Source organism: Paramormyrops kingsleyae, chromosome 22 (genome assembly GCF_048594095.1).
Source record: "Paramormyrops kingsleyae isolate MSU_618 chromosome 22, PKINGS_0.4, whole genome shotgun sequence".
NCBI lineage: Eukaryota > Metazoa > Chordata > Actinopteri > Osteoglossiformes > Mormyridae > Paramormyrops > Paramormyrops kingsleyae.
In genome coordinates, this window is record NC_132818.1 from 10,002,348 (window position 1) to 10,023,723 (window position 21,376).

The window sequence follows — 21,376 nt, forward strand, 5'->3', positions numbered from 1 at the left end:
TATTTCAAGAAATAAAATTCTTGCATTGTTACACAATGAAATGTATAGGTGCTGGTCTTTATTTAGTGTGACCGTTACAAAATGATATACATCTTTTGTCTTAACTGTAGTTGTAGTTTCACTATGACTTTTGTCTCCTTAGTAGCAATTGTATGCGATTGCCTTATTCAGGAACCGATATAGATTACTTATTTATTTGTATTTTTTGCCTTTTTAGTTTAAAAAGCCTAAAATACTGTACTTTTAACTGTTTCTTGCCAACCAATGTTTCTTTCTTAAACCATGAATGTGTCATTAGTATATTGGTATGTTAATGTGTTAAATATACCCTGACCAGCACAGGCTTACCCATGGGTGAAATCTTGCTTTTTTGCTTTTCTAAATTAGTATGATTTTGTAAGAACTGAAAAGTTGAGGTATCTAACCAACTTTTACTTGATGTTCAGTTCCTTATTCAACAGTATGGATGTACACATTTAGTATGACTTTGATTTGAAGCAACCACATATACTGTTAGGCTTTGGATATTTATTAAAATATATTAGCAATTTGTTTTATCTGAAAACAGCTGTCCTTAATCCAGGTGTAGTAGTACATACAATTTTAGCCTCCTTGTTAATCCTTTAATACTGTATTTATGGGGAAATATCTTTATCCTTAAAGTAGGGGTTGGGAATCTGAACCATGGAGAGACTGTGTAGATGCAGGTTTTTGGTATGATTTGCTCAATCAGCCAGTAATAAATAATAATAATTGATACTTTTTAAATTGATCCCCATGAGGCAATTTTCTTTCCACCTCTTCCAACTTGCTCTTGGTCAGAGCAAGCTTGGCCGTGAATGGGCCGCCACCCATTATGGCGCCCAGGGAGCTGGGGGTCAAGGGTCTTGCCCAAGGACCCCAAGACATGTCGAGGCCAGGCTTGAATCGGCCATCTTCTGAACACAGACACAGAGTCTTAGCCCTTCTCAATATTCTCCACCACTGCTTTATTATTGGCTGATTGAGACGTCTTTGCAAAAACACTGCTCCTTCATGGATCAGGTTCCCTAACCCTGCCTTAGAGGATCTAACCTCTTCAACCTTATTATACTTTATCATTGTCGAATTTAAAAATGTTCTTGCAAACATGAAATTTATCTTCCTCCTTTCCACAGATATTTGATAATGTCCAGCGGCTGGCTGAGGCATTCATGGATCTGTTCGTGGCTGGGAACCCCCTCTTTAGGCAATGGGAGACCAACATTAACTGTAGCCCACACAGTGAAGCAGGCATCATTATGGACTTCTGTTTGGGCAGCACCGTCAGCAGTATCATAGTAGAAGGCAACGTGGCGGAGCAGCTGCCAGACATGTGCAGAAAGATGGAGAAATGCTTGAGCTTCTGGAAGTTCTTCATGGACAAGCAAAGGTCCCAGTATTACTACCTCAACTACTATACAGCGGAACAGATAGTGTATCTGTGTAGGAAGCTCACCCAGAAATGCCTGGATGAGGGTGTAGATGACCAGGTCCTGATGATGCTGTCTTTCATCAAACCCAACTGCAGCCTCTCAGACTTAAGGCAGACATGGCACCAGCTTCAGTATGAGATGCTCATCAAAAATGAAAATGAGAGGAGTGAAGAAATAGAATTTCGGACCTTATTTGAAGGGAGTGATAGTATGGAATTAGCCACAAATTTTTCAGGAAGGGAGAATGAATCCTTGTATTTGCTGAATCAAGTGGAGCAAGCTACTGGTTCCAAAAAACTGGATTTACTGTGGAATGCCTATATGAAAGATATGAGCTATTTCCTGCCTGACTGTCTGGACATCAGAACTCTTGGGAGGCTTCTTGAAATACTGGCTAACTACAAGGATGAGGAAGATGAGGATGAAGGTGTCGCGAAGAAAGAACGGATCATTAGGAGAAATCTGCCAAAAGGTTTACTAAGCAGACGACCGAATCTCATTGTCTGCCCACATGCCGAAATCCTGACGTCCTGCATCAGCATCTACATGAGCAGTGATCACGAGCAGCTGCCCACGTACGATGAAGTCCTCCTGTGCACTGCCTCCACTTCTTATGAGGAGGTGGAGCTTCTCCTACGGCGATGCCTTACAGTGGGCTATGAGGGAGAGAAGATATACACTTTGCTCCATGCTGATCAGCTTCCCTATGAAGTCAGTTATAAGGTTGAGCAACTCTTTCAGCAACTGGAAAAGCTTTGCCAAAAAGAATACCGACTAGTTATTATATGTGATTCTGAGCGGGAGCACACCTACCTCCCCTCAGCCTTCAGCCAGTATAGGCTGCACATGGTCCCTCTGGAACCCCTGGATAGGGTCCAGAGGTATCTGTCTAGGCACTATACTGTTCCATCAGAGGAGTCCAGTGCTGCAGCAGTGTTCCAGGGCAGACTATGTGTTGGACTAGTGACGTCTGAAAGAGCTGGAGTAGGTAAGTACGCCAAAACTGGTGCTAGAATGGTGCTAGTACGCCGAAACTGGTGCTAGATACTGGTGATGGGTATTGTTTATAAATACCAAGAACACAAACATATCTGTGTTCTTGGCAAGAGTGTGCTTGCTAACTTGCCTCCCAAGAACAAACTTGGGACGCAATGAATCATGAGATTGTGTGGATGCAACCAGTGCATCCTTGATATTTTGGGGTGGTGCAAGAATGACATCCAGGCATTTTTACCATCCTCTAGATTTCTGTTAGGGAGTTTTGGAACTGTACTTTGGCAGTGGAAGATGATGTCAAATGGGTACACGACAACACAAGAACAGTCAAGTACACATATTGAGTCGTGTGAGCTGGACATGCTATTGTATCCTAAATTACTGACATAAGATGTTGCTTGAACTTTTAGGGAAATCCCTGTACATTCAGAGGCTCTATGAGGAGTTGAAGAAAACTGAAGAAACCGCGTTCCACAAATGTATTCGCTTGATTGAGCCAAGGGTGGATGAAAATGCTATTCTCACATCTTTGCTCAGTAACTCAAAACAGGAGCTCACAATCTTCAGTTTTGATGTCACCTCTTCTGTAAGTGTCACAAAAAGCCAGACCAAATCATTTGAATGTTTAATTTCAAAGGAGTTTAGAGTTTTAAATGAAAAATGTTTACTTTGGCATGTTAAACATGTAATATCTCTTATATAAATCAGGTCCAGAAAGGCTTGTATGAATTTCTGTTCAAACTGCTGGTCCTACGCTATTTGATGGATTCTCAAGGAAGGATGTGGAAATGCAGCAACCAGCATTTGTACGTCATTGAGATTCTGCAATCCAAAGGACATTTGTGGGGAAATGGTCCAAATGTTGTAAGTCTAACTACTAGTGATTCCACTGGCTTCTTGATATTATTGTTATAGGCTGATCGTCAATGGGTATGCATAGTTTTAATCAACTTTTTCCCTCACATTTCACAGAATGAAAATATCCACTTTGCCTTCCATGATGTCTTTCCAAAAATTTTCTGCCGTCCTCCTAAAGAGGTTCTTGAGATGGAAATGAAGATGCAAGAGAACAAGGACATGAAAGAATCTCATGACCCACTCATGGATGATCAAGAGTTCAGAAGTGAAGCCTACCAAAGACCTTATCAGTATCTCAAGAGGTTCTATAATAAGGAATGTCTTGATAAATTTTCATACCACGGCACTGAGGGAACTCACGTGGAATGCCTACAGATGCTTTTTGTTTACTGTGGTGTTGTGGACCCATCATGGGCAGAATTGAGAAACTTTGCGTGGTTCCTTAACCTACAACTGGAAGACTGTGAGAACTCTGTATTTTGTCAAATAGACTATATTGGAGATGTTTTGGTAGGGTTTAAAAACTTTGTTGTTGACTTCATGATTCTCATGGCAAAGGATTTTGCAACACCATCTCTTGGCATCTCTGATCAGAGCTCAGGTAGGCAGCAAGTAGACTTCTCTGGTTTAAGTGAAGAAGATTTAGCTCCATTTCGGATTAGAAAGAGGTGGGAATTGGAACCCCATCCTTACATCTTCTTTAATGACGACCATGAGTCCATGACTTTCATTGGATTTCACCTTGTGATTAATGAACAGAATGGAGTTGATGCTGTTGATCCATGTAAGCAAACGGTGATCAAGAGAAACGTCATGACCCGAGAACTCTATGAAGGTCTCCGTCTCAATGGAGTACCTTTCAATATAGATTTTGATTCGCTTCCTAGGGGTGAGAAGATTGAACGTCTTTGCAGGGTGTTGGGAGTACAGTGGCCTTTGGACCCAGATGAAAACTATGAGCTCACCACTGACAATATTCTGAAAATTCTTGCCATTCACATGCGCTTCAGATGTGGCATCCCAGTCATCATCATGGGGGAAACAGGATGTGGAAAAACTAGGCTTATAAAGTTTTTGTGTGAATTGCGGAGGAGTGGAGTCGCCACAGAGAACATGAAGCTTATCAAAGTCCATGGAGGGACAACCTCGGAGATGATCTACACCAAAGTAAGAGAAGCAGAGGCCATCTCGGTTGTCAATAAACAACACTATGGTTTTGATTCTGTCCTCTTCTTTGATGAGGCTAACACAACTGAGGCCATAAGCAGCATCAAGGAGGTTCTCTGTGACAACACTGTGAATGGAGAGCACTTGAATATGAATACTGGTCTGCAAATCATTGCTGCTTGCAACCCTTACAGGAAGCATACAGATGAAATGATCTCTAGGCTGGAGTCCGCAGGCTTAGGATATAGAGTCCGAGCTGAAGAAACCGATGATAAACTTGGACATATCCCTCTCCGTCAGCTCGTGTACAGAGTTCAAGCATTGCCACCCAGCATGATCCCACTGGTGTGGGACTTTGGACAGCTTAATGACCACACTGAAAAAATGTACATCCAACAAATTGTTCAAAGAGTCATTGAAACAAATTCAATTAGTCAAGATTATATCAACACAGTCACCGAAGTTCTGTCCTCATCACAGAAGTACATGAGGACCAAGAAAGATGAGTGCAAATTTGTGAGTCTTAGGGATGTAGAACGCTGTATGCAAAGTTTTGTGTGGTTTTACAGCAACCACAGCATGTTACTGGCTGAGCTGAAAGCATTTCTCGATGGAAATTTAAACATGGAAAAGAACGGGGGCAATCAGACATTGACTGATGAAAGAGATCCAGTTCTGTGGTCCCTTATCATGGCTGTAGGTGTTTGTTACCATGCCTGCTTAGATGAAAAAGAAAATTTCAGGAAAAAAATCTGCAAGCACCTACCAGAAAATTATAACTCGACCAAAGTAATGCAGGAAATCTCAGTCATGCAGGACCTGTTTTTGAGTGGTGTACCACTGGGGAAAACAATTGCAAAAAATAATGCTTTGAAAGAAAATGTTTTTATGATGGTGATTTGCATTGAACTTCGAATCCCACTTTTCTTGGTTGGGAAACCTGGAAGCTCAAAGTCTTTGTCTAAAACTTTAGTTGCAGATGCTATGCAGGGACAGGCTGCTCACTCAGAGCTGTACAAAAAGCTGAAGCAAGTTCACCTGGTCTCCTTTCAGTGCAGTCCTCATTCTACACCAGAAGGCATCATCAATACATTCAAGCAGTGTGCCCGTTTCCAGGAGGGCAAGAACCTGACAGAGTACATTTCTGTTGTGGTGTTGGATGAGATTGGTTTAGCAGAAGACTCCCCAAAAATGCCCTTGAAAACACTGCATCCTTTGCTAGAGGAAGGCTGCATAGATGATGAACCACTGCCACATAAGAAGGTTGGATTCATTGGCATTTCCAACTGGGCTTTGGACCCGGCAAAAATGAACCGAGGCATCTTTGTCTCCCGTGGTGACCCTGATGAAAAGGAATTGATTGAAAGTGCAAAAGGAATATGCTCCTCCGACAAGATGATTCTGGAGAAAGTTCGGGACTATTTCAAGCCTTTTGCCAAGGCTTATCTTAAAATTAGCAAGAAAGAGGGAAAAGGTTTTTTTGGCCTGCGGGATTATTACAGCTTAATTAAAATGGTATTTGCAGCCACAAAGAGCACTGAACAGAAGCCCACTCCTGACAAAATTATGGAGGCGGTGCTGCGGAATTTCAGTGGGAAAGATAACATAGATGTAGTTACAGCCTTCACTAGTAGGTTGACTTTCCACTCAAAGCAGGAGAACATTGATAAAATTGAACTGGTGAGGCAGAACATCCTGTCTGTTGGCCAAGATGAGGAGTGCCGATACCTCCTAGTTTTGACCAAAAATTATGCAGCCCTGCAGATTCTTCAGCAGTCGTTCTTCACTGAACGTGACCAGCCAGAAATCATGTTTGGATCCAGCTTTCCCAAAGACCAGGAATACACACAGATTTGCCGGAACATCAACCGTGTTAAGATATGCATGGAAACCGGTCAGACCATTGTGCTGCTGAACCTTCAAAACCTCTATGAAAGCTTGTATGATGCTCTCAACCAGTACTATGTTTCTCTGGGTGGCCAGAAGTATGTGGACCTGGGATTAGGGACCCATCGTGTCAAGTGCAGAGTGCACAAAGATTTCAGGCTCATAGTTATTGAGGAGAAAGAGGTGGTTTACAAGCAATTTCCAATCCCACTCATTAACAGGCTTGAGAAGCATTACCTGGACATCAATACTGTCCTGAAAAATGACAAGAAGGAAATCGTCAGAGAGCTTGAGAGCTGGGTTAATTCCTTTGTCTCCACCAACAACCAGCATGCAATCCCTCTTCAAACCTACAAATATCTTTCCACTGATGTTTTCATCGGGTATCATTCTGACACCTGCTCCTCTGTGGTCCTGCAAGTGACCAAGAGGTTGAAAGAGGTTGACCATGTGTTACCTGATGCTCAGAAAAATGTTTTGAATGAGGCCAAACTAATCCTGCTAAACTGTGCCACTCCTGATTCAGTGGTTCGCTTGGACTGTACCAGACTCTCTAAGGTAGAGACTGATGAGCTGACCAGGATTTACTTTGAAGAACAGAAGCACATTTCTCTTGCTGACTACATAACATCTGCCAGAAGGTTGGATCAAAGTTCTTATGCATCTTTCACAGAGGTAAACTACAAAAATAATCGTATTGCATTAATACTTGTTGATCGAAAATGGTCAACTCTCTAGGCAGACATTAACTGTTCACATATTGAGAAGGCTGTACTTTACTTCATGATTGTTGTAAATAAAACATTTACATTTTGAAGGTCACCACATTCTCAAGACTTTTGACAGCCTCTGACATTGGGCAGCTCCCAGAGGTCAATGACAAAATTGAACTCCTCTCCTTGCAACAATTTGACACAGAACACTCCTTCCTCAAAAAGATCAGGTCTGCACATATTTAAATGTCCAATGTTTGGAGTGTCTTAGCAATTTCTGTTCAATTTATACATCACAAAACTTCTCCCTTTTTCATGTAGACTTTTTCTGGACTCTGTGGTTGGAGACAAAATCCTCATTATTCAGGCTGAATTTGACAATGGCTTCTTGAGCACACACCTCATTGCATCTGCAAAGTAAGCTCTTTTTCTGAAGAAGATTCTTCATCTAACAAGTCTGTGGAACTCACCAAGTTTGACTTTCTTTATAGGTATTCTGCCATGAATGAAATTAACAAATCAAGAGAAGAAGAACTGAGAGGGAAAGTGTTTGTGTATTTTATCACCAAACTTCCTAGGATGGAAGGTGGCTGCTCCTACGTTGGATTTCATGGGGGTATGTTGATGAATGACTGTCAGTCAAACTTGTCTGACAGAAGCTTTGTAACAAAAAACGGAATGCATTTTTTTTTATCTGTAAGCTGTCCAACCCCCCTGTTTTCATGTGTATAGGGCCCTGGAGGTCAGTTCACATTGATGACCTCAGAAGATCCAAAGACATCATCTCTGATATAAAGGCTTTGAGGAATTTGTCCATCAGTCAGCTTTTTGAGGAGAACCTAGCTGAACCTGAGCGTAAGCTGAACTGACGAAAGTCGTTTTACATAAGCAAAAATATTTCTCAGCAATCTTGTCATAAGACGTTGTAGTTATAGTTGGGTAGGCAGTCAGAACCGAACTTTGAACACCTTCACTAAATGCTACTTAACCCTTTTCAATTCTTCCAATTTTATCTATTCTATTTCTTTATGTATGTATGTATTATGCTAAAAGTGCATTGCTATGGATGACTGTCAATAGATGTGAAATTCTGTACATGTTTTCCTAGCAATGGAAGTTCCAGAGATGTACACAGCCGAGGAGCAGACTGGGACTGCGGAGAACATATATTTAGATGAGGACCAGACTGGGATTGTGCAGGACATGTACATGGACGAGGACCAGACTGAGACTGTGCAGGACATGTACATGGACGAGGACCAGACTGAGACTGTGCAGGACATATATATAGGTGAACAGCAGACTGAGACTCAGCCGGAGCAGACAGAGATGGAGACACCACAACATAGAGTATGTCATTGATATCTGTTTTTGTTCTTTTCATTGTAGATAAAAATGAATTTAGAAACCTTATACAGTGGTATGGAAGTGTTTGCCCCCTTCCTGATTTCTTATTTTTTTGTGTGTTTGTCACACGTGTTTCAGATCATCAAACAAATTTAAATATTAGACAAAGATGACACAAGTAAACACAAAATGCAGTTTTTAAATGAAGGTGTTCATTATTAAGGGGAAAAAACACCCAAACCTACATGGCCCAGTGTGAAAAGGTGATTGCCCCCTAACCCTAATAACTAGTTGGGCCACCCTTAGCAGCAACTGCAATCAAGCCTTTACGATAACTGGCAGTGAATCTTTTACAGCCCTGTGGAGGATGCGATGTAGGTTTGGATTTTTTTCCCCCTTGATAATGAACACCTTCATTTAAAAACTGCATTTTGTGTTTACTTGTGTCATCTTTGTCTAATATTTAAATTTGTTTGATCTGAAACATTTACGGGTGACAAACATACAAAACAAATCAAAGAAATCAGGAAGGAGGCAAACACATTATCCTTATACTTAACATAAGATATTTGACCACTGCAGCTCTCACCAGGAAAATCGCTGTGAAGATGATGTGATGAGAGATTCTGCCAAGTCTGGGTTACGATTTGGTGTTTGCTTTTTTCTTTTGTGATTGACTCTCAGGGCTGGGGGGCTGTCCTAGACACCACAGTGCTGGTGCGTAGCTCCGTTCAGAGTGCTGTTGGAATGCTTAGAGATCAAGGTGACGATGGCTTCCGAAGCACCAGGAGAGTGGAGATCCTACTGACCCTCCTGGCTGTCGATGATGAGCTGAAAGGTACTGTCATGCCACTCTTCTTTCGTTATTTGCAAAGCCAGCTGATTGTATTCCACAGGATGCCAGTCCATCATTGGACACACACTCAGACACCGCAGGCAAATGAGACATAGCTCACCTAACACGCATTCATTTTGCTGAATTTGACATGTCTCTAGGTGAAGGGAGGGGCTTGCGTGTCACTTCTTTAACCAGTCACAGCCTTCATCGTATGACATCACCATGTGGGTTAAACCGGTTTTGTTAAATGGCAAGAAGCACAGATTTCTAAAGTACCTGTTTTATTGTGTATGCCTTTTGTTAATGAAGATGTCATAGATAAAACATAGGAATACAGACAAAACATAGGAATATGCTTACCTGCAAAAGCTGTATGAAGCAATGTAAAGGTGCGTCTTTATTTCTTGATGATGATGATGATGATGATGATGACAACAAAAAACAACAACAAGGCTTGAACCAGCAACCTTCCGATATCAAACCCTGAGGCTTAGCCTGCTGAGCCACACACTGCCCCTGGTCTGATGGCTGGAAGCCTTGAGTTTAAAAATGAGAAAAAAAGAATGGACCAATGTGGTGATGTCATACGAATGAAGACTGTGATTGGTTAAAGAAGTGAAATGCCAGCGCTTCCCTTGTTGACCTAGGGAGACCTCAAACTCCGCAAAATCTCCTAACCTCATGTTTTTGAATTGAGAGAGGAAACCAGGATACTTGGAGGAAATCTGCACTTAACATGGGGAGAATATGCAACTTCCATGTGCAAAAAGCCCCTCGGTGTGTGAGGGTGACTCACCATGCCTCCCTGTAGCAAATTCAGATGTATGGAGATGACTAATAGGTAGAATGTCACTTGGAATTAAAAGTACTTGCTAAGAAAATAAATACAACCAAATGGAAAATATATGAGTTGTTTCAGCTGTCTGTGGAGGGGGATCGTGCTTCTTAAAGCAAGTGTGGTATTTGCTTTGATGTTTGACAGCTACATTTTTGAAAATCGTGAAGAGGCGCCTTCATTTTTTGCTGAGGATGCGTGACGAAAACATTGCCTCGTCTAAAACCTGGGTCTTCAAGGAGGCATCCAACGTTGATGCCCTGCAGGAAGGGGGGACTTTCAGGTGCGTGAACCCAAGGCATGGCAGTGTTGTAGCATCACATCTAGCATTTAAAGACCCACGAGAGAACCGTTTGCTATTGGGTACTTCCATATCATCTGCATGGACACCTGTCTTGTTCTTTTAGTTCTAATTATTTTATTATTATTATTATTATTATTATTATTATTAATAATAATAATAATAAAAATAATATAATAATAATAATAATAATAATAATAATAAAAATAAATAATGAAACAAGTTTATTTTTAAACTGCATTATGTCATGTTATCTCTGTGAGGATTTTTAAATAACTATAAATAACAAATGTTAGGGAACATCTCATGTTTATGTTACACGTTTCTGAAAAAAAATATTGGGTGATATGTCATTATTGTATTTTTAAATCTTCAAATATCTAAATCAGTCAGTATCGGAAAATCCTGTTTTGGCTGGGCTCTGCAGATTAGTGGATAGTAATAGGGTTGGTTCATATGTGTAAATCTAACCTTTTCAAAAAAAATGTACCTTTCCAATAATGGGATATGTTGTGGTATGTATATATTTAGTGCAATGTTTTGTGTTGATTTCTGCAGACACACCTTGTGGAAGCGAGTGCAGACTGTGCTCACACCCTGCCTGGCCCAGCTGGTCTCGGTCATTGACCGAGACTATAATCTCGACCTGCTACTCGATGACAACTCCACAGAGCCTTTGAAAAGGCTATGGCTTGATATCTTTGGCAACGAGAAGCTGCTGATCATTCCATACGCTGAAGTGGACCACACGTAGGTGTCCATTTGGCTGAAGAAGGTCATTTTCAGGCAATGCATTCGGTCTGGAACTCCATGCTTACCAATATTCTGTTAAGCACTGCAGATTTTTCAAAAGAACAAAAAGATTACATTAATTAAACACCCTTGAAGTTTCTGCAAGTACGCTTTTGGGTATCTGCAGTGGCGAAGGATTCTTGATGTCAAAACCCAAGAAGACCAAATTTTATACTTATGTACTTAAGTACTTTGTTGATCTTTTAATTTCTTTTATTGTTTCACTTCTGTTCCCACAGTCGTTTTATGAGTGACAATAAGGAATTTAAATGGTTGTCATTTTAATGAATTTAATAGTATTTCTTTTTTCACCTTTTGATGTTTTATGCATGATTTAATATACATCTAGTTCACTTACAGAAATGGTTTGTAGACCTTGTTAAGATGCTCATGGTTCTACATGAAGAATGGGGAAAAAAGATTATTTATGAAACTCTGGTTCTCTACAGTTCGGAGACAAAAACAATCTTGGTTCAGAGACATATGATGTCAGAGGCAAACAGAGGCTGTAGTATGCCCTTCAGCTGGAAAATCAAGGACTTCCTGGATGAGCTCTGGGTTTATGCCCGGCAACGGGAAGGTAATCGTATTGGCCTGTCTTCTGCCTCTCTTGTGCGTTGATTCAGCTAAAGAAATAAATATAAGATATTTATATTTAGGGTAAATGCCATTCTTAGGATAAGATTTATCGCACTTGAGTCTAAAACTGCAGTCTGTCGTATTATGAAACACCATTTTGATATTCTTTTTGTGAAGGACAAACCTTGAAACAGTTTGATGAGTTCTTCTGGAATACTCCCTTGGGGACATACATCGCAGCTGCAGATGCGGAGATGCAGTTGCAGCTCTTCCAGCGCTACCTTCAGGATTTCATCTCCATGTCCATGAAGGTTACTTCAGACGAAGTTCTTCAGGTTGGTATTTCCCTCATTTGTCTTGCATCAGGTGCGAAATGCTGAAGCAGCGCCCAGGTCTTTAGACCGCAGAAAGTGAAAGTACATGCTGATTTCTTGAATTTTAGAACTCTGTGCCTCACATGCCATGTCAAATTTCGAAATAATTTTTTGGACTATTTTTTTTTGGAATTTTTAAAAAGGGATAATTAAATATCGGTACCCTGGTGCATCTCTATGCAGCTCCTGTTTCGTTGATGTTCATCACTTAATTTACTTATTAAGAATTATAAAGAATCTCCTTTTTGCATTTCATGAAAATAACACCAGGAGCCCAAATCCGATATTTGCTGTTTGCATTATCATTCTAAATTTTGCTTTGATAATATTCTGGTAAATATTTCCAAAATTGCAAAATTCAGTTAAACTGTGGTAACCTCGTCATCAGCTTTGTGGTCGTCGCCATTAACCTGCTTCAGAATCTGTAGGCATGAACTGCATTTCTCATACCCCCCCCCCCCCCCCCAGCTCTTGCGAGGAGCCTTGTCCTGCTGTGTCAATGAGCTGAGAGTCAGAGATGGAATGGAAGATAACAGATTAGTTTCCCTTCCCTGGGTCCATGCTGCTTACCAAGAGTTCAAGAACCGCCTGCACAACCTCTCTAGGATGCTGACTATTGAGCCAGCAGTGGCCCAGGCCCTCCTGAAGAATCCCGGTGCTGTGGAAGGGGTTGAGCTGGTCAGTCTCACTTTGCCTTACCACAGCTGTAGCCGCTCTCTTCTTCTTTGTGCTGTAGAGCTGCATGCAGATGGTTGGAATCACTGTCCCTACCCTTCTGTACTGTCACCTCTCTCTCCCCATCAGTGTTTCCCTGTCCGGCCTCTGGGGACCTGCAGACAGTCCACATTTTTGCTCCCTCATACCAAGCAACACATATAACATAAAATAACAGTAACATATAGTACAAGCAGGAATGAATATGATAAAAATAGAGCCAACATAAAGTAGAAATAATGTAACACAAGGCTGCCGCGCCTAATTCACTTACCAGAATCAATATCGTGCATCCCATAATGACAGAGATGCATTCTGAGAAATGCGTCATTTGGCTGTTGTGAGCCCTGTGATGTTAGGTCATTAGGAATTTTTCAGCTCTGTTATCTTATGGGACCACCAAATGTGGTTATGGGACCATTGATTGTATGTCTATAATTGACTCACTGATAAACAAATGCTAGACACTATTTTTGCTTTTCTCGTAAAAGCAAAAATCCTCTTCAGATTTCTTTCGGTTAACAAAAACAGGCGCTAATGTAGGTCTTTTGTAAAAGCGTAAAGCGGTGGGTACCTGTATTTAATATGATTGTATGCTTCTTGACACTCGCTGAAGCCTACCTAACTGGGATGTCTGATGCATTTCTGAATTTTGTGAGCCACCAATCAGCTCCGCGTCTCTCTTTTGTGATGTCATGTGTGCTGTTGCCCCGGGTTACTTCATACCCTCAGTTCAGCCTTATCCTGTGCCTTGGCCAGGTCGTGGATGTCTTTGCAGCCATGGCCTGTGTAGAGCACCTGGAGCCCATTCAGCTGGAGACGGACGAGCGGCGGCTGGCCTGGCTGAGGCAGGTGAAGAAGCTGCAGGTTCCCATCGAGCTGGTCTGCTCTGAGGAGAAACTGGGACTCTATGGACGGAGGAGCCAGGAGATAGTCCGGTCAGTCTGGAGCATTCGAACCACATGAACCACATGTCGGTTTTTGCCATATTGTTCTTCCTCTTTATCTTATGTTAAGTCTTGGTTCTGTGGTGACAGAAATGATGGGAGCAGTTAAGTTGGTCAGTGCAAGATGCTCCCCATTTACCTTACGTGCAAATTTTTTCCATTCAGTTCTGCATGATCTTCTTAACTTCAAACTTTCTCCAGCCCAGAATTACTAGCCAGACACTTGCCTTTGACATTCTACCCTGCGAAACTGTCTGTTCATAATTTCATAGTCATTGATACTCAAAACACAGGGCTTTTCAAAAGACTCAGAATCTATGATGTGTTAAAAGGTATCGATCTGATCCATCATTGGATACTCTTCAATGCTCTTTTGCTTGATGTCACTTTCTGTTTCTACTTTTCCTTCTGATAGCAATGGTTGGAACCGGATCTTCTCCTTGTCTCTGATTGTGGAGCACATGCTCTTGGGGATTGAGCACCTGGAGCCCAAACTCAAGCCGGTGGTGTTGGATCACACCCAGAGGCTGGGCAAAGTGAGCATGTTTCATTACTCTTCGTTTGCTTTTCATAGAACCTACCAACACCTAGGGCTGCTCTCACCACGTGGACTGGTGTCACAAAGGAGGCCGAGATGGGAGGTTTTGCAGAGCTCTTTAATTCTTAATCAGATTGAGGGAGACACCATGTACAGCAAAGGTGTTCCATGACGTATCTGAAGAGTTCAGATCTCTTGATCTTCCTTTAATACCTTGGGTCTTCTCTGGGGCCTGTACACTCCCCTTCCCAGCCAGTACTCCTTTCCATCACATCCTGCAGCTTTGCTGTCTAGCAGAAACCCTTTTACGACCCCAGTTTCTCATAATAAACAAAACGCACAACCTAGGCCTCACTCCTTTGTGTAATCCTTGTCCTTTGCGTATTTTGCATATTTTCGTGACACACACACACTTATCATGAGAAACAACCATCTAGCCTTTAACGTTCAGACAAAGCACCATCGCCGTCACTCATTCTGAGCCTGATAAGCCCCTTCATTCCTTCATTTAAAAAAAATTCCACTATTGCATTGGCCACAGTTCTGAAACTGAGACCTAAACCACCATATAAATGTTCATGAATCCATGTCGTGGTTCCGGAAGATGGAACCGTGACACCCCCCCCCCCCCCCCCCCCACAGGTGCATCCTTTGAGCTGTCATTATGTTACTAATTTTACAAAACTCTGAAAGAATGTAAATCACACAATTACATGAAATTATTCTATTTAAAGCATGGGCTAGCTGTATATTTTATAAATATTACACATTATACCTATTTTAATTGTCTTGTTACAATGCATTATGTAATATTGCAACATGTAATAACTCAACAAAATATAGCAAATTTCACTTCATTATGTAATAGCAGCTGCATTTTGTAGATGGCTTGAATGCAATATGTATTGCATTTCCCTGCATTTTGTAATAAATTATTACATATTGCGGTGGTCATTACAAAATGCGGGAGTCAAACTTTTTAATCATGATAATGTAATACTGTGCATTATGTAATAAACAACCAAGGTGGTTGTAAGTTATTACATAATGAGGCATTATTACATAACGAATTGTAACGTGTCATGTGACTTTTTCAGCCCAAAAATGAGTGATAATGCCTGTGGTAAAATCTAGGCTCATTTCATTAGCTCAAGATGGATAATAACCCTGTTTAGTGTTCCAAATTGTTGGTGATGAATAAAACGCAGAAGTTTTTCCACCATTTTTTCTTATTTACTCACCACCAGGGGACAAAGTATGACCCGAGCAGTGGATTGGCTACATACTGCATATGTTTTCACTTTCCCCGAACCTGTAGCTGCCCTAAATTAGCACAGACCTCACAAAGGTGAAAAAATGCACTGCAGAGGCTCACTGCTAACAGGTTATTTTTCTCTTTACCATGTCAAGGTTTTGGAGAGAAATTCGGATTTGAAAGCGGAGAAGCCCTTCGAGGCGGTGATCCGCGTTCTCAAGGAGTGCAAGGATGGAGTAAATGACAAGATTTTCAAGTAACAAAACACAACCACTCCCTTGTGTTTGCTTCTCACATGTGGTGGCAGCCGGACTGTGACCCTTCATATGTACTTTCATGTCTTTCCCCCAGGTTCGGGTTTCAGTCCTGCCCGGTGTGCCTGGGTGACCCCCAGGGGCCCCTGGACCTTCCCTGCCATCACATCTACTGCCTGGCTTGTATCAGGAAGTGGCTCATCCCCGGCCAGATGTACTGTCCGCTCTGCATTCAGGACGTCCCCGACGACTTCCATCTGAAGGTGTCCAAGGAGATTGAGTGAGTTGCGGTGGACAGCCACTCCATTCCATCATTTTAGTCAGACGTCTTCATCCAAAGCTACCTTAGAGCTCAATGGGTTTAGATGTTTCGGTAATGCCTGAGGCTGCAAGTCATTTTTATGACAGCCTGAGTTTAAACCCTTTTTAAATCACAATTCCACTGTGCTGGCAATGTGAACCAAGCCCTCGCTCCAGTTACACTGGGACCAAATGACCCATAACCCATACTCCTGAAGCACCCCCCATAGGACCCCATGAGCTACACAATCCTACTCCTTTTCCAAGCCCACAAAATGTAAACTGGTTGGCCAAGCTCCAGTATCCTTTTAAGCGTAACAAGCTGGTCCGGTGTTCCATGACCAGGGCAGAATCCACATTGCTCCTCCCGGATCCGAGGTTTAACCTCCTTGTTATCTACATGTCTACATTTTATTTTGTAATTAAATTTTGTTTGTTGCACTTCTGCAGACGTCTGATCATTCTGAATGCCCAGTTCCGGAAGCAGTGCAACGCCTTTTTCATCGACCTGGTGTCCACCATGTGCTTCAAGGGCAACAGCCCCCCCTCGAGACCGGTCATCCTGCACCTGCTGTCCTTCCTCATGGTGGAGGCCAAGGCTGTTCCCATCATACGGGGTAAGCTCCGCCTTCCCAGCACTGCGTCTACCTGCTAATAGTGCCTCCTGCAGGTCATTGTGTGTTTGCACGCAGTTTTGTTTTAATTGCGTGTGGGTATCAGCACTTAGGGGGTCACTGTACAAATACTGTAACTGAGGCTTTGACAGTCATTTCTGTTTATTTTTTAATGATCAAACATCAGAAATATTAGAAATGATGAAGTTGAGGACAGCGCAGTGGCGCAGTGGCCGACACCGAGGTGGTGTGCAGCTGTGTGGGTTAGAACTCTGGGACCATGATCAGAAGGTTACCAGTTTGAATCCCGTGGTTGGCAGAGTGATGCCACCATTTGGACCTTTAGCACAGACATCTAATCCCGCCAGGGGTAGGGGGTTGCATCCCACCCCCACTGTGTCTGTGTAATGGATGTTTCCCCCTGTCAGTAGGTGTTACTCTTGGTACACCAGTTTACTCCTGCAGTCATAAGACATACCGTTGGGCTAATTGGTATCTCTAGAAAATTGCCTACAGCCTATACTGGTATGTGTGTGATGGACTGGTAACCTGTCCAGGGTGTCCTTTGCCTTGTGCTCTTTGCTCGGAGAGGATTCAGGCTCCCATTGCAACCCAGTTCTGGATAACTGGCTAGAAATTAGATGGATGATGTATATTTATTATGATGAACCATTTCCTGGTATTTGTCATATCGAGTAGGGCTGCACGATATCTGTACGTACTATTAACCTGCTTAGCAAATTGTGGGTGTAAGTAAACATCCGTACAATACAGAAAAGGCGCCATCCAGATAAATATTTACACCCACCGTCTAAAGCCCTCTGGATTACTGCGTGCCCCATATAATCGCGATTATGTCATGATATTATATCACAATGTGATATCATGCATTGGTATTTATGCTGTTATTTCCACTCCCCCTTAACATGCATGTTTTTACAGGCTGCCCCCATTCCTCATGTTTTGAGTGGTACAGGTGGTTTATGTCTGTATGCTCCTTCAGGTCAACCTCTGATACTTACTAAAGCCCTGTCCCCATTCGATGACTCCGTGGACAAAAATCCGGTGGTCCGTTCAGTCATCCTTAAGCTCCTACTTAAGTACAGGTGAGTCCTCTGAGTCGCTGTAACTGCAGGTTTGTTTAAAGTTAAAAGGACGAGAATCAGCGAGCCAGTTAAAACCAGCTTCTGCTAAACTAATTGCTTGAATTTCTTGGAAATCATGTTGGTTACTTATGCCCTTAAACTTGAATAGGGAACTCAAGCTAATTAACATTAGCTTTTTTTCGTATTTTCGCCATTATTGAATTTTTAAATCTAATTTTAAAAAATTGTATTTCTTGCAAACGAGGGAGAAACATTGTAAATTACCCTGGAGAAAGTATATAAAATAAATTCTGTGTCTTTAAGCTTTGAGGATGTCAGAGATTACCTGCAGAAGCATCTGGCAGAAACTGAGCAAAGCAACATTTTGGAAGAAAAGGATAAAACTGAACTTTATTCTCTCTACATAAACTGCTTAGAGGTAGGAGCATGTCACACACTGTTTTCCTGTGAAATTTATTTCTAATAACTAATAGTACTGTTGAAATTTGTTAAAATGGTAAAACCTTACATATTTTTAGCCAAATTCCCCCACTTAGCTGATTCGAAACTGAAAGTGGGTTTTGAATTTACTCAAAACTGTTGGCTCCTAACCAGAGTTAGTGTTGGAATGTGCATTTCTTGGATTTAACTAGTTTTGTATTTTTTTAACTAGTACTACAAGCCTTTAACTTTGTGTGTGTGGCAGACACCCAAAAGCAGACATTTCGAGTCCAGAAAGTAAAAATCCAGACCAGGACTTTGTTTCGACAAACCAGTTGTGCATAAAGAGTAACAACTCAAATGGTTGGTTGAAACGAAACCCCGGTCTGGATTTTTACTTTTTGGACCTGAAATGCCCACCTCTGCAGACAGCTAACCTGGTCGCCTTCAGCCCGCACCTAACCTAACCCCGTGGCTATCGCAGGACTCCATGTTTGAACGGATGCAGTGTCAGACTGCCAGGGAGTGCCTGCAGCATGAGAAGAACTTCCTGCATGCCTTCCTGCGCTCCCACAGCCAGGGGGCGCCCACAGCGACAATTGATTGCCTGCAGCAGATTGCGAGGGTGCGGCTGTGCCTGGACATGGCAGCCCGTCAGCTGGTGGACCAGCTGGCTGACCCACAAACTCAAACAGGCAGGTCTAGATGTGGCCACAAATTCACCTGTTTGATTACCGCAAAACTTACTTGTGCCAGGTCCACTGAGCAAGTTTGTCTAGGCTGCATAGCTTATGCCGCATGGACTTAGAGGTGCGTTTTATGTATGCTTGAAGGTCTTTGTGGATGAAGGCCCTGCTGTGTCTTCCACGGATGATATGAATGAGCTGGAGTGTTGTTTATTTATTTATTTATTTATTATTATTATTTTGGTAGACAAACGATGGTCTGGTCATTAAGTATCATTAGTGAGGACTGGCACCTAAGTGCTTGTGGGAGTTGCATGAAAATATTGGACTGCCTGGTAGGGATTTGGGAGGGAGCAAAAACATGGACTGTGTTGGGGAACACTGGTCTAGGGTACCAGGTATGAAAATAGTGCATGTTGGTTTGTCATTTACTTGGGTGCAAATTGAATATTTTACAAGCAGAGATGGATGGTTCAGGTCCAGAAAATAAAATTCCAGACCAAGGTTTTGTTTCAACCAACCAGTTGAGTTCTCTATGACTCTATGGTTGAAACAAAATCTTGATCTAGATTTGTACTTTCTGGACCTGAACTTTCCTCCTGTTACCTGAGTTTCATTCGTTTTGCATTGACTGCATGTGCCGTTTTACTGATGCTGAAGTCTTGAATTTCCCAGCTGCGGGGGTGAATGAGGAAGCGCGGGCTGCAACCCCAGCACTCTTGAGCAGTGTGGTGGATCTGTGCAACAGGAGCAGGAACGACTGGTACCGGGTCTACCTGATCCGAAAGCTGTGCAGCCAACGGGGCGCCGAGTTTGTTCAGAAGCTCCTGAAGGTGCCTGACTTCAGATGGCTTTTTCCGGACGAAATTCTGAAACAGGTGGGTGGGCCGTGTGTGGGACGTAAGCGCGTAAGAGATCGGCAAACTATTTGGAGACACTTTTGCATGTGTTTTTTTCTTTTCTTAGAGCAAGGACACGGTGCAGATGGACCAGTATCTCGTACATGGTGAGGAGTACCAGGCCGTCCGTGAGGCTGTCGCCACGGCCATGATGGACGGCAAAATGGAGGGAATAGATGAAGTGTGTGAGGTATGCAGCTGGAATCTCTAATGCCTCCCCCATTATACCCAGTGTTGTTTGACCCTGGGCATACCAGTTCGGAGCCAAAGCAACTGGCCTGCCCCTGAAAAACAGGCTTCAGCGATTTCGGCCTGTAATCAGGGCTGAACTGGGATTAAAAATCTGCCCTGGATATTAACCCATACCGACTCACCACACAGACATACCTACGATAAAACTGGTCCCTACAACAGACTATGCCACCCCACAACCCCATCAGGAAAATGCCTGGCATACCGCATGGCCAGCCCTGCTTGTGCAGTGTAGTCTTTCAGCTTGCCGTGTCACCCTTGTTTTGGTGCAGAGATGCAGAAGCTCTCCGGCAAAGAAGACATTGTACCTGCTCCTAGCGCTCTTCAGAGAGGTCACCTCTCTCTACCAAGCCGCTGACCCAGCTTTCCAACCCAAACCGCAGGTGAGTGCGCTGCACAAATGGCTGAATAGATCATTTTGGTCAATTTAATATTGGTATTTTTTTTACGGTATTATATGTAGGTAACTGTCCTGGGTTTTTGGTGCCCAGTATATCCGAGAAGAAATACTCTGTCATTGTGTGGCTCTCCTTTAACCTTCCATTTGCTTAATTATCTTGCTCCCTCAGCTATGCCTCACTCTGGAGAACTTCATCCAGACCTCCAGGGTCTTGATCGACCCCAACGTCAGGACCTTTGCCACTAATCTCGTGCACAACAGGCTGGGTGGTCTGCGTGTGAGGGTGGACATGCCTGCCAAGGAGCGTGTGGCCGTGGAGCTAACTGTCCACTTGGGGGCAGTGTTGCTCACTGGGAATGATGGCATGATGAGGCCCCTCAAACATCTGGCCCTGGATCCAGCCAAAATGCAGGTACCACACCAGCCCACCCCCCACCCAATTTACTGTGGCTTCATTACGAGTACAGATGAAGTGGTTTGTTGACTCAGTGTAGTCATAGTTACCGATAACTCATCTGCTCAGAAGACACTTTCATACATAAAACAAATGACAGTATTTATTGTAGTTTGCTGCAGTGTTATTCTCCCCATCAGTTACAAAGGAGGATGGCATATGAGCTGAACGAACCTTGACGACCCTTAATGACTGTGCCCCCTGCTGGTGCTTGAACAGATTGTACTGTAAATTTTATGGCATTATATCTTCAGATGGCCTTCATTCCCACCATGCCCGATGACATGCTCGCTGTTGCTCGGGGACTTTTAGGACAAGTACAGTGGTACTGTGAGTACTGCCGGTCCCCCGTCATGCATCAAAATGTAGCACTCGGCCGTTCAGAAGCCCCTAGGT

At 42.7% G+C, this 21,376-nt stretch overlaps 1 protein-coding gene across 4 annotated transcripts in view; it reads left to right on the forward strand.

Annotated features, from left to right (window-relative positions):
- Positions 1-21,376, forward strand: part of rnf213a (ring finger protein 213a) — a 43,383-nt gene that overhangs the window by 14,663 nt on the left and 7,344 nt on the right. For all 4 annotated transcript variants that reach the window (XM_072704743.1, XM_072704742.1, XM_072704744.1 and 1 more), the window contains exons 26-53: positions 1,158-2,442; positions 2,861-3,036; positions 3,159-3,314; positions 3,423-7,037; positions 7,181-7,305; positions 7,397-7,492; positions 7,567-7,691; positions 7,808-7,930; positions 8,184-8,425; positions 9,107-9,260; positions 10,243-10,378; positions 10,955-11,146; positions 11,638-11,768; positions 11,945-12,102; positions 12,610-12,819; positions 13,615-13,793; positions 14,218-14,338; positions 15,751-15,851; positions 15,947-16,129; positions 16,600-16,766; positions 17,767-17,869; positions 18,173-18,287; positions 18,774-18,984; positions 19,651-19,853; positions 19,942-20,064; positions 20,399-20,509; positions 20,696-20,938; positions 21,235-21,310. In XM_072704743.1, coding sequence (XP_072560844.1) covers positions 1,158-2,442; positions 2,861-3,036; positions 3,159-3,314; positions 3,423-7,037; positions 7,181-7,305; positions 7,397-7,492; positions 7,567-7,691; positions 7,808-7,930; positions 8,184-8,425; positions 9,107-9,260; positions 10,243-10,378; positions 10,955-11,146; positions 11,638-11,768; positions 11,945-12,102; positions 12,610-12,819; positions 13,615-13,793; positions 14,218-14,338; positions 15,751-15,851; positions 15,947-16,129; positions 16,600-16,766; positions 17,767-17,869; positions 18,173-18,287; positions 18,774-18,984; positions 19,651-19,853; positions 19,942-20,064; positions 20,399-20,509; positions 20,696-20,938; positions 21,235-21,310 — 8,860 coding nt within the window. The remainder of the gene's footprint in view (positions 1-1,157; positions 2,443-2,860; positions 3,037-3,158; positions 3,315-3,422; positions 7,038-7,180; positions 7,306-7,396; positions 7,493-7,566; positions 7,692-7,807; positions 7,931-8,183; positions 8,426-9,106; positions 9,261-10,242; positions 10,379-10,954; positions 11,147-11,637; positions 11,769-11,944; positions 12,103-12,609; positions 12,820-13,614; positions 13,794-14,217; positions 14,339-15,750; positions 15,852-15,946; positions 16,130-16,599; positions 16,767-17,766; positions 17,870-18,172; positions 18,288-18,773; positions 18,985-19,650; positions 19,854-19,941; positions 20,065-20,398; positions 20,510-20,695; positions 20,939-21,234; positions 21,311-21,376) is intronic.